Consider the following 11,877-nt stretch of genomic DNA (forward strand, 5'->3'; position numbering starts at 1 on the left):
CATGACATTTTGTTAACACGGCGATTGTAAGCTGTTTGAAGCAATTCACCTTTGACATTGATAAAACCGAACCGTTTGTTTTAATAAAATAATTTTGCCGTCAATCAAACACAATAAAACCACAGCATGCCACGAAACATTTGTTTTAAATAAATCAAATATGGTTTGCAGTCGATCAAACACTACTTATAAAACAAACTATAAAAAAACTGACCGTCAAAATCAAAATGTATACTAATTCTGATTTCTTACACCAGTTCTGATGTTTTTTTCTTTTAGACTTTTGGATAAGGTAACAGACGCCGCATGCAAAATACACTTACATTTCGAAAGCACATGAAACTACTCATTGTCTTGGTTGAAGTGGGTACTGTTAGTCGTCTGCCTTAATGTTATATATATTTAATATTTTCCCTTTTTTAATGTGTTTTCTTGCCTGCACGTGCACCTATTTTGCCGCTCTTAGTAGCGTGTTCTTATATTTTGTCTTAAGTTTCATATGGTGTTCCCCTTCCTCATTGGTCTTAATGCAAAATTAAATATTTTATAAAAAGTTGCTTTACACAAGTCACATAGAAAAAGGGTTGGATTGGGAGGGGGCGCTCTGAAAAATTATGGACAAACGAATTAACGTCTAAAAAGCAACCATCTTCATCCTGGGTTTAGATTAAAGAAATATCGTTAAATGAGAAGCTGAAAATGTTCGTCCTGAGTGGAGTTACAGAAAATATCATTAAAAAGTGAAGACGACAAGACGGGTTGACAACAAACACCAAAAACCTAGATGTTATCCGTCAAGATAGTAAAAGAACTTGTGACAAGGGAATTAAAAGCATCCAAAATATCGATAGAACTATTCCAGACAATACATATTGGACATTGATCGGCTTGCATGCAAGTAATCACATTGCATTTGGATCAAATAAAGAAAAGAACACAGATATCATCCCATTTATATATAGCAGTATCGTGTACATGGCTGGGGGACTATGGTAAGCACAAGTAACGAGTGACGAATAAACTGTTCTTCAATTCAATTTTTATTACATCTCCATGCTACTCCACTGGCAGACGACAACTCCTCAACGTAATGATAATAGCTAATTCTATTACGTCATAACACTTCCGGTATTAGATGAGATAGTACTGCGCAACTGCAACCTCAATGTGTTGCTGACTTTGCTATCGAGCGGACGTGGTTTGTCTCGATGCGCAACCTCTAACTAAAGATTTCATTAAAGATATATTAAGTCAATGTGATTGACTTGTACATATATTTTATTTATATTAAATAAAAGTATATATCTTTAAATAGAGATTTTTTACGCAAGTAAAAATCTTAATTATTTCGTTTGTGAAACGAGATTAATTTACTACTTGACAAAGATGGCGGACGCCATGGTGCATAAAGAGAAAGGAGATAAAACTCCTAAATCTTCTTTTGAAGATGATTTACTTATAAGGTTAGATGAAGATGAAATAGCACATGAAGGGAAGGGTAAAGGTCCCGCTAAAAGAAAATGCTCAGAACCTATTGCCAGTAAAAGTAGTACAGGTAGCGGTCCAAAGGTTAATAACAAGGACGCTAAAGGAAAGACTGTGGTAAACAAGGGACACGAGGTGTCGGCTAGTACTTCAGATAGCAATAATAATGTGATTATTAATATGCTTACTAACATGAGAAATGAACAATCTTCAACTAAGAAAAGGTTGGAAGATATGAACAAACGTATAGACGTTTTGTATAATGATGAATATGGTGATGAGTATGATAATATAGGTGATGTAGATGAAGATATGGACGAGGTCCATGAACCTGATGACGGTCAAGATACCGGTAATGAACCCCCTTGTAAAAAAAAACAGAAAACTGTCTCAAATAGCGAAGAGTCCAGGTTTTCTAGTATGAATAAAAGATTTAGATCTGGTGAGAGATGTGGTGATAAACTAGATGAACATCTAGCAGATAATATCACAGATATTTTCAGAAATGGTATTTTTGAAGAGAAATACAGAGAACTTATGAAAGATGAAAAGAGTAATCGGCCTGACAATTGTGAAGGACTTGTACCAGTTCAAACTGATCAGTTAGTATGGGACCTGTTATGGCCCAGAACTAGAACTAATGACAATAGAATGAGACAATGTCAGACTACTGTAGTCAGAGGGGCAACTTATCTGTCCAAAGTAGTGAATAGACTAGACACAATTCTAGGTAAAGAAGATACTCAAAACAAACCTGAGTTGGAAGGTATTCTTGATGACTGCATGGACTCTATTGCTTTATTTGGTCATGCAAATAAAGAAATATGCTTAGGTAGGGGAGAACTCATGAAACCTGATGTAAAAGGTGAATATAGTCACCTGTTTAATAAAACACAACCTTTCAATAAATGGTTATTTGGTGGAGATGTCTCTAAAACAGTCAAAGACATTGGAGAATGTAGTAAGATTTCAAATCGCCTTTCAGTTGGTAATGGTTATAACCAGTTTAGAGGTGGTTTCCGTGGTGGATGGAGATCCTCATGGAACAGACGCCGTGGTAGAGGCAGAGGCGGAAGAGGTCGTGGTAGTGCCTCAAGGTCAATTGACAAATCTGAGTAAAAAAACTCCCGTTTGACTCACAACAAGTACAGGAATTAGATGTTGTGAGTATAAACACAAATGATTTTCAAGCAGGAAGATTGAAATTGTTTGTTGATGAATGGAGAAAATTTACATCTGATAAATATATTTTAGATGCGGTTCAGTACTGTTATATAGAATTTATAGACAATAAACTTCCTATACAAAATAAAATGTCAATTAGAAATTCTAAATTCAATTTAAGGGAAGAAAAAATTGTTGATATTGAAATTGAAAAATTATTAAAAATGAATGTAATTCAAGAAGTTGAATATGAAATAAACGAATTTATTTCCCCAATTTTTGTAAGACCAAAAAAGAATGGCGAATACAGAATGATACTTAATTTGAAAGAATTAAATAAACACATTGAATATCAACATTTCAAAATGGATTCTTTCGAAAGCACTTTAAATTTGATTAAAGAAAACGCATACATGTCAAGTGTAGACCTAAGACATGCTTATTATTCTGTTAACATTGCTGAACAGCATAAGAAATATTTAAGATTTGTTTGGAAAGAGAAATATTTTCAATATTCCTGCTTACCAAATGGTATAGCTATGGCACCAAGGCTTTTTACCAAAATTATGAAAGTTGTATATGCTAGTTTGCGTAAAATGGGTTATGTTAATGTTGGGTACATTGACGATTCACTACTATTGGGTGATACTGAACTCGAATGCAGAAATAATGTTACAGAAACTGTTAATTTGGTGTCAAGCCTTGGATTTATAGTACATAAAGAGAAGTCAGTTTTTACTCCTAAAAAATGCATCAAGTTTTTAGGTTTTTACATTGACTCGGAAACAATGATAGTTAGTTGAAAAACAAGATACTATTGCTAAAGAATGCAAACAATTACAATATAAATATAAATGTAAAATAAGAGAAGTAGCTAGAGTACTTGGGATACTCATATCTAGTCTCCCTGCTGTGGAATTTGGTCAACTCTATTACAGGAAAATAGAGAGAGAGAGAAAATTAAAGCATTAAAATTAGCTATGGGAGATTTTGATTCTGAAATGTTTGTAACATCAGAAATGAAACAAGACCTAAAGTGGTGGTCAGAAAATATTTATACTCAGAAGAGAAAATTTAATAGAGGTAACCCACAGGTTATAATTCAAACAGACGCCTCAAAATTAGGTTGGGGAGCAGTCTTGAATAAACAAAAAATTGGTAGCAGATGGAGCAATGACGAAAAAGATAATCATATTAATTGTTTAGAATTATTAGCTGTTTATTATGCTCTGAAATCATTTAAGGATGATTTGAATACTGTTGAAAATGTTAAAATTCTTACAGACAATACAACTGCTGTAAGCTATATAAACAGTATGGGTGGTATAAAGTCTATTGAATGCAATAGAATTGCTAGAAATATTTAGATTTGGTGCATTGAACACCAAATATGGCCGACTGCTACTCACATACCAGGAAAGTTGAATACAAAAGCAGACTATCAGTCAAGAAATTTTAATGATCAGATAGAATGGCAACTGAATAAAAACAATTTTGAAAAAGTATGTTTATTATGAAATAAACCAGAAATAGATAATAGATAAATTGTGTGAGGCAGTCCCAATAACCAGAAGACCCAAAATAGGAATATAACAGCAGAGACTTCAATCAATAGAAATGTAGGAATAAGAATATTTTATGAAAATTAGATATTGTACGACCTTTGATTTAAATCCTTGTAAACGTCTTTAACTTTTGCACAGGTGCACAAACTAAATATACATTACTGAAATAGAACCACTCTAATATACAAAGACTTTTATTATTAAAGATATATGTATAAATGTGTATTTGATTACCGTAGCAAACAAGTTAGGTAGTTTTAAGGTAATAAACGGGTTAGTGAAAAGGTTGTCGAGATATAAAAGTTTACTTTATATTGAATCGATATATTAAGATCCGGTTACAGATATAAACACTTGCGTAATATATATACCCTGTTATTAAGTTTAAATTTATAGTCAACCTTGGCGAGATCAAACAAGCTTTTGATTGTTGCGGGGTATAATTGTTCATTCATGATTCTAATGGGAACAGGTCATACGAAGAAATCAAATTGGTTAAATTCAATTATTAGTATGCAAGTTTTTTGTATCACCTTTTTCTTTTTTTTCTGCTTATGTACACTTTTCACGATTATTTGTATGTTTTATTTATAAAACGCATCAGTATACTTTTTATATGGTTTTTATAATACATGATTTGCCTTATTTATAAAGTAATGATTTTGGTTTTATGACAGCGGTAAATGACCTATGATGTTTATTAAGAATTGATTAAGTTAACTTAAAACTTAAGAAAGTAAAGAAAGACTAAGGAGATTTCTTAAATAGTGTCTAACCTGTCGAGTACATCTGTTTCTCCTTCTCAGTCTGTGACAATGTAAGCATCATTTTGACTGTTTGTAAGAGTTATCTCCCGTAAATATATAAAAAATAGAATCCCACTTCCTCGATGCCATAAGTAAAACTATGCAGATTTTTTTTGAATTTTTAACATAATGTCGTGTAACTTAAGATTGATTTTAACTAGCTTGATATTTTGCTGATCAAGAATTATGCCCTCGTTTTCTAAAGTTGGATTTATTAGCTTTTACTTCATAGCTAAAGTCCCAGTGGACAAAATTTCTTTTAATTTTAGGAAAAAAATAATGTAATTGATCAAATTAATCTACTGTTAACAGGTCAAGTCGGGAAAATACCGTCCCACAGTTGTACATCGAGCAGTAGTGTCTAAAATCGCATATAGTCTAGATGTACTAGTTATGAGACTAATAGATTTTCTGATGGAGAGATTTTGAAATAAGTTCCCTGGCCTGGTAAGAGCTAAACATAAATGACTTTGCCGAGGACAGGATCAAAATAATTATTCTGCCTCACAATGCAGGTATTATTTGTTTACAAAATGGAATATCAATGTCTGCGCGGGAAAACATTAGCATGCGTAGCAAAAGATGGAAATGAATGCATGTATAGCCAATCTACAAATATACCAAAATATTAAATAGTCGTCCTTAAATTACTTCAATTTCTATCCTTTTGTTTATGAGTAGTGCGGGACTTTCTCGCTGCATTGAAGACCTATTGGTGACCTTCTGCTGTTATCTGTCTATGGTCGGGTTGTTGTCTCTTTGACACATTCCCCATTTCCATTCTCAATTTTATTTCTGTTCTCGAGGGAACACAATAACTTTTCACAATATATATATTATAATTGCTTATTTGACAATTGATTAATTTAACTTACTTTTCAAATAATTAAAGAAGAAGAAGAACATAACGAAAGAAATATCTATTACGTTGGATCTTGTGAATCACTCTTTTCGTGGTGTCTGTATCAATATAGCATAAATACGTTTTAGAACAGATACTTCTAAAATGAACAAAGTGACCTTTTTATAGTCAAGATGTACGTACACATATATCTTCAGCTGTCTGAGGCAATAAACGTTTGGTTTAAGTGGTTATCTTTTGAAGAAGATAGTACGAAATGATATTGTTATTTTAAGTGAGGTATAAATAATTTTATTGTTTACGTACTATCAAATTATCGTATGATAATGTTTATGACCCATAATCTAATGTACCGAATTCGTTTTGCAAAAAAAAGAAGAAATGATATTTTGTATTTGTGTGATATTTTTAGTTTTGTAAATGAAAGAGGCAATAAGTATTATGAACACATGTACAATAACAATTATACTATAGAATTGAATAAAAATTACCAGATTATTTTAACCTTTTAAACAGAAATAAAGCAAAGTTTACTCTGTTCAAAAATCTAAACTTTCTCAACGGTTCTTTAACGTACATGTACAATCTATTAAAAATGTCCGACTATCATGTTCCTTTATTTTTTTTTTCGCACATACTCCCTCTCTCCAATGGTTTTGTCCGAACTTTGTAGTCACTATAAGGTTCATTATGTTTGGATAAGAGGCGAAAGATACACAATTGATATTCAAAGTCATATAAACTCCAAGACAAGGTATCAACGCCATTGCAAACGAAAAACGACAAAAGGAGAAACAACAGTCTACAAAACACAACATATCAACATATCAACACGAACCTGGGAACCATCTCAAGTGCTCCCGAGACTTATCAACACGAACCTGGGAACCATCTCAAGTGCTCCTGAGACTTATCAACACGAACCTGGGAACCATCTCAAGTGCTCCTGAGACTTATCAACACGAACCTGGGAACCATCTCAAGTGCTCCTGAGACTTATCAACACGAACCTGGGAACCATCTCAAGTGCTCCTGAGACTTATCAACACGAACCTGGGAACCATCTCAAGTGCTCCTGAGACTTATCAACACGAACCTGGGAACCATCTCAAGTGCTCCTGAATGGTTTAGTAAATCTTATTTCATAAGAGTCTGTTTTAATTAGGAACAAGACTAGAAAACAATGAGTAGTCATCTGTCATATAAGATTGGAAAATGATGAACCTACAAATCGTCGTCAACACTTCGTGAGCACTTGGGATCCCTCGCGTTTTTCATGGGGTACGTGTTGGTTTCTAAGTCTTTTGTTTTAAGTTGTGTTTTGTAGACTTCTTATATCTGCTATGGCGTTTTCAGTTTGTCTTCGACAATGTGAGTTTGAATATCCCTTTGGTATCTTCCGCCATAACTGCATCTGGTAATTTTTTTTTATAAAAAAAAAGGAGATAGGTCATGATTGCCAATACGACAGCTATCCACAAGGGTCAAAATGAAGTGGATGTCAGCAATTACAGGGCACATTACAGCCTTCAACTATGAGAAAAACCTATACCAGATAGTCGGCTGTAACAGGCCCCGACATTAAAGATATGAAACAACTCAATTGAGAATTCTGTGTGGTCTGTGCTAACCATTCTATCTCATTTGTGATCACATAGCCTCTGCCTGTCAGCGTGTACTTGTTTACTTTAATAATAAGAATATTTATTGTTCCAATTAAGGGCCATGATGGGCATCATGACATTTGCATGCACACAGCCATTACACTATAATTTTGTGAAACATATTTACATTGAAATTAAATATTTAATATTCATTTAATTTAAAACTTACATATTTATCTTTCATTTTTTCTATATCGTGTACATTTTATTATAGGCAGGCCATGACTAGAACCATAAAAATGTTACTATTATCATCGTTATTAGGTATATATTAATTTGTGATTCGTCTAACATCTAGACTTTATAATAAAAGAGATGATTTTTCATTTCCTATCGTTAATTATCCATTTTTAGATGGTGACGTTCCCTTGCCACCATCTTATGGTGTTTATATATCTCAACTTGTACAATTGATTCGCTCGTGTATGTAACAACGTATTAGATTTTTAGCGAGAGAAATTTATGTATTACTGAAAAATTATTACACCAGAGTTTTCGATATTACAAACTGGTCAAAACATTTACTAAATTTTATCACCGGTATAAGGAAATAATTCGTAAATATAACTCAACATGCAGATATCTTATACGGTCAGGTATTTTACATCCAATCTTTTATGGTAATATTTTTTACAAAGCACAAAAATGTCAGTATTCACCTCAAAAGCTTAAAAAAACCTTTAAACAGACTTATTAAGAAGGGATATAGTTACGATAATGTTGTCAGGTCATTGAAGATTGCATATTTTGGCTTTAATATTGATTCACTTATAGGGTCTTTGCATCGAAACTAAACACATTTATTTAAAAAAAAACAGGTTTTGGCATGACACGGGTTATGTTCTTCACATATATTTTATGATAGTATAAAACTAAACTTCTAACGGGAGGGATTGTGCCTGATATTCATATGATGAAGACATAATCTTTCAATCCGTTTAATTGAGGTCTAGAGCTGGCATTTCAGTTAACTGCTAGTAGTCTGCTGTTATTTATGTATTATTGTCATTTTGTTTATTTTCTTTTGTTGCATCTTTTGACATCGGACTTCTCTTGAACTGAATTTTAATGTGCGTATTGTTATGCGTTTAATTTTCTACATTGGCTAGATGTATAGGGGAGGGTTGGGAACTCATAAACATGTTTCACCCCGCCGCAGTTTTGCGCCTGTCCCAAGTCAGGAACCTCTGGCCTTTGTTAGTCTTGTATGAATTTTAATTTTAGTTTCTTGTGTATGTTCCGGACCATATGAGTATTTGGACCATACGCGTATGGTCATGACCATATGGGTATATACTCATATGGTCCGACCATACGCATATGGTCCGACCGTACGCGTATGGTCGGGGTAATTAACACTCTGTTACGGTTTACTTTTAATACTTCTAAACTCTTCATATGGTATGACCGTTCATTAAAAAGACGCTTTCATACATGATCATATAGGTAATTTTATTATCATATTATAATAAAAAGATAAGCTAAATAAAAATAAGAAGTTTTACATAGTTAATTTTACTTAACAGTCAATTTTATAGTAAACACATTTTATATACGTACCGAGGGTCATTACTGATTTGTTATTACGAGTGAATGGCAATATGTCGACTAAAAAACATAAATTCCAAAATTGTTTTAATGAACTGTTACACAACAAGTCACTGGAAAGTAACATAGTTTATTTAAGTTGTCTTGAGAATGTGATGTATTGCAGTCATTTTACGATATTTGAGATCTAGAGCTTCTTAAAAACACCGTATACATCAGAATGGCAAAATACCTCGGTACCACTGTACACAGCTGCAAAAGCTAGCTTTTCACTCACAAACAAAAGGTGTAAATGATGAGGATCAAGCACAAAAAAGCCATGATACCGTGTGGAAGTAAATGTCACCCCAAGCCTACATGTAAGAATGTAACTAGCGATGAAAACTAACAATGGCATAAATATTTAATTTTTACGTAGTTTTTGGATTATTAAATTAATAAATTGTCATATAACCATCACTGTTCAATAAAGTTTCTGTATTATTGAAACGTTAAAAATGGAATTTGAAAAAAAAATATACCTATATGGTCCAAATACTCATATGGTCCGGCCCGTTAATAACCAAACGAGTATTATACTCATATGGTCCGACCATACGCGTACGGTCGGACCATACGCGTATGGTCGGACCATATGAGTATACGCATATGGTCATGACCATACGGGTATGGTCCAAATACTCATATGGTCCGGAACATGTATAATTCGGAGTTTAGTATGACGTCCATTATCACTGTACTAGTATACATATTTTTATCATGCACATCCAATTTGAGTGTGAATTCAAATTACTATAAGACGTGTCACGGTACTTATCTATCCCAAATTCATGTATTTTATTTGGTTTTGATGTTATGTTTGTTATTCTCATAGGATTTTGTCTAATGCTTAGTCCGTATCTGTGTGTGTGTATGTGTGTGTGTGTGTGTGTTACATTTTAATGTTGTGTCGTTGTTCTCCTCTTATATATATTTAATGCGTTTCCCTCAGTTTCAGTTTGTTACCCCGATTTCGTTTTTTGTCCATGGATTAAGAGTTTTGAACAGCGGTATACTACTGGTGCTTTATTTAAGGGGCCAGCTGAAGGACACTACGGGTGCGAGAATTTTTGCTACATTGAAGACCCATTGGTGGCCTTCGGATTTCGTCTGCTCTATGGTCGGTCTGTTGTCGCTTTGACACATTCCCCATTTTCTTTCTCAAATTTATTTAAATAGATAATAATGTTCCCTAAATGCATCGGTAAATACCCAAATGAATGATGCCTCTTTTGAGTATATGTATAATACATGTATGAGTTCCTCTGAGATCTTCTGAATATAATTGAGAATGGAAACGGGGAATGTGTCAAAGAGACAACAACCAGACTAAAGAACAGACAACAGCTGAAAGCTTGTTATAAACAATTATTGCTATAATGTCTGTTCCTGGTGGAACAAAGCTAATGTTTTATATACCCTTTATTCCGACAGGAATACACTTTAATTTTCTTCTAGTGAAAATAAGTACTCCAGAATATTTCTCCTAGATAGAACTAATAAAATAAATGAACTTCTTTTCCATTACATGCCATCTATCCTCGGTCACTGAAACATAACCTCGGGTAGATCTATATGAAAGCCAATATTATGATAACTTCATAATACTTTGTTTAAGTTACTTTCAACTTCAGTACATATTATTATCTCCGGTACTTATACATGTAATAAGAAGCTATGAAATATCTGTAGTATTCAAGTTGAAGTGAATTAATTTTTAATGGTCTCATAAATCGAAATATATTAAGAATTATAATTACTTAATAAGTATTCCGTTTAGCCTCTTAATGAAGATTTTGTCCTTGTACTGTACATATTTCGAATGGGTCCTTTAATACGCTAGCTCATCTTGTCTAGACTTTAATTTCCTTTCTCAATTTTATTTAATGGCATTGGTTTTATATTTAATACGATTTATAGTGTTATGATGCTTTTAATCCATTAAATATGACAAAGGCATATTAAATATGTATATACCGAGGCATGTATTTACATTTCGGTGCAAATCTGCAAAATATTGTACAAATTTTTTCTGTAATTAAGCAACAATGATAAATTGTTATATTTAATACAAAAATAATTATACGTAAAAATTTATGAATCGTCAAAACATATTTACATGTATCTTTGTTCGTACAATGTATACATATTTGTAAAAGAAATTACTCTTATCTTTTACATCTTTTTAACTAACGCCCATTCAGGAGTTATTGCTTCATGTATTTACTAATAATAGTCAATATGGTATTATTATTTTGAAACAGACACTAAAGCTATTTTTTATCAATTATATTTGAGACTCCGAACCTTTTTTTATTTATCTTTGATCTGAGATATATATAATCATCAAATTATTTCTGCTAAGTCATTTTACAATTATGATAATTTGTCAAAATATGACTTTTTTATTTGATAAGAAACTTTAAAATATATCATTAGAGATAACGCGTTAATAAATCGTAACTTATAATTATGATCGTTCGTAAGTGAATAGAGCACTAGTAGAGAGGGTGACAATAAATCATATACATCCCGTCAGTAATTTAAATAATTTACGTTATAATTGTAATGGATATATAAATATTAGGTTTTTGTGTAGCGGCGCCTTTAAAATTGCATGGTATGTTCAAAAGTACAGCTCACCCAAGTACGTTTTAGTGGTTAATACAGGTATCTTGCAGTCAACATTCAAACCTGTATACCAAATGTCATCGAATGAGACTGTGTTAGGATATTACCAGTTC

The 11,877-nt window shown here is 32.6% G+C and overlaps 1 protein-coding gene across 1 annotated transcript; it reads left to right on the plus strand.

Annotated features, from left to right (window-relative positions):
• The first annotated feature begins 1,386 nt into the window (after window positions 1–1,386).
• LOC143074201 (uncharacterized) lies at window positions 1,387–2,674 on the plus strand. The gene has a single exon (XM_076249751.1). The coding sequence runs from the start codon at window positions 1,387–1,389 to the stop codon at window positions 2,602–2,604; it is 1,218 nt and encodes a 405-aa protein (XP_076105866.1). The 3' UTR covers window positions 2,605–2,674.
• The last annotated feature ends 9,203 nt before the right edge of the window (window positions 2,675–11,877 follow it).

The sequence above is a fragment of the Mytilus galloprovincialis genome, chromosome 5 (assembly GCF_965363235.1).
Source record: "Mytilus galloprovincialis chromosome 5, xbMytGall1.hap1.1, whole genome shotgun sequence".
Classification (NCBI taxonomy): Eukaryota; Metazoa; Mollusca; class Bivalvia; order Mytilida; family Mytilidae; genus Mytilus; species Mytilus galloprovincialis.

Coding starts and splice junctions, on each gene's coding strand:
- LOC143074201 (XM_076249751.1), top strand. CDS start 1,387: ATGGCGGACGCCATGGTGCATAAAGAGAAAGGAGATAAAACTCCTAAA.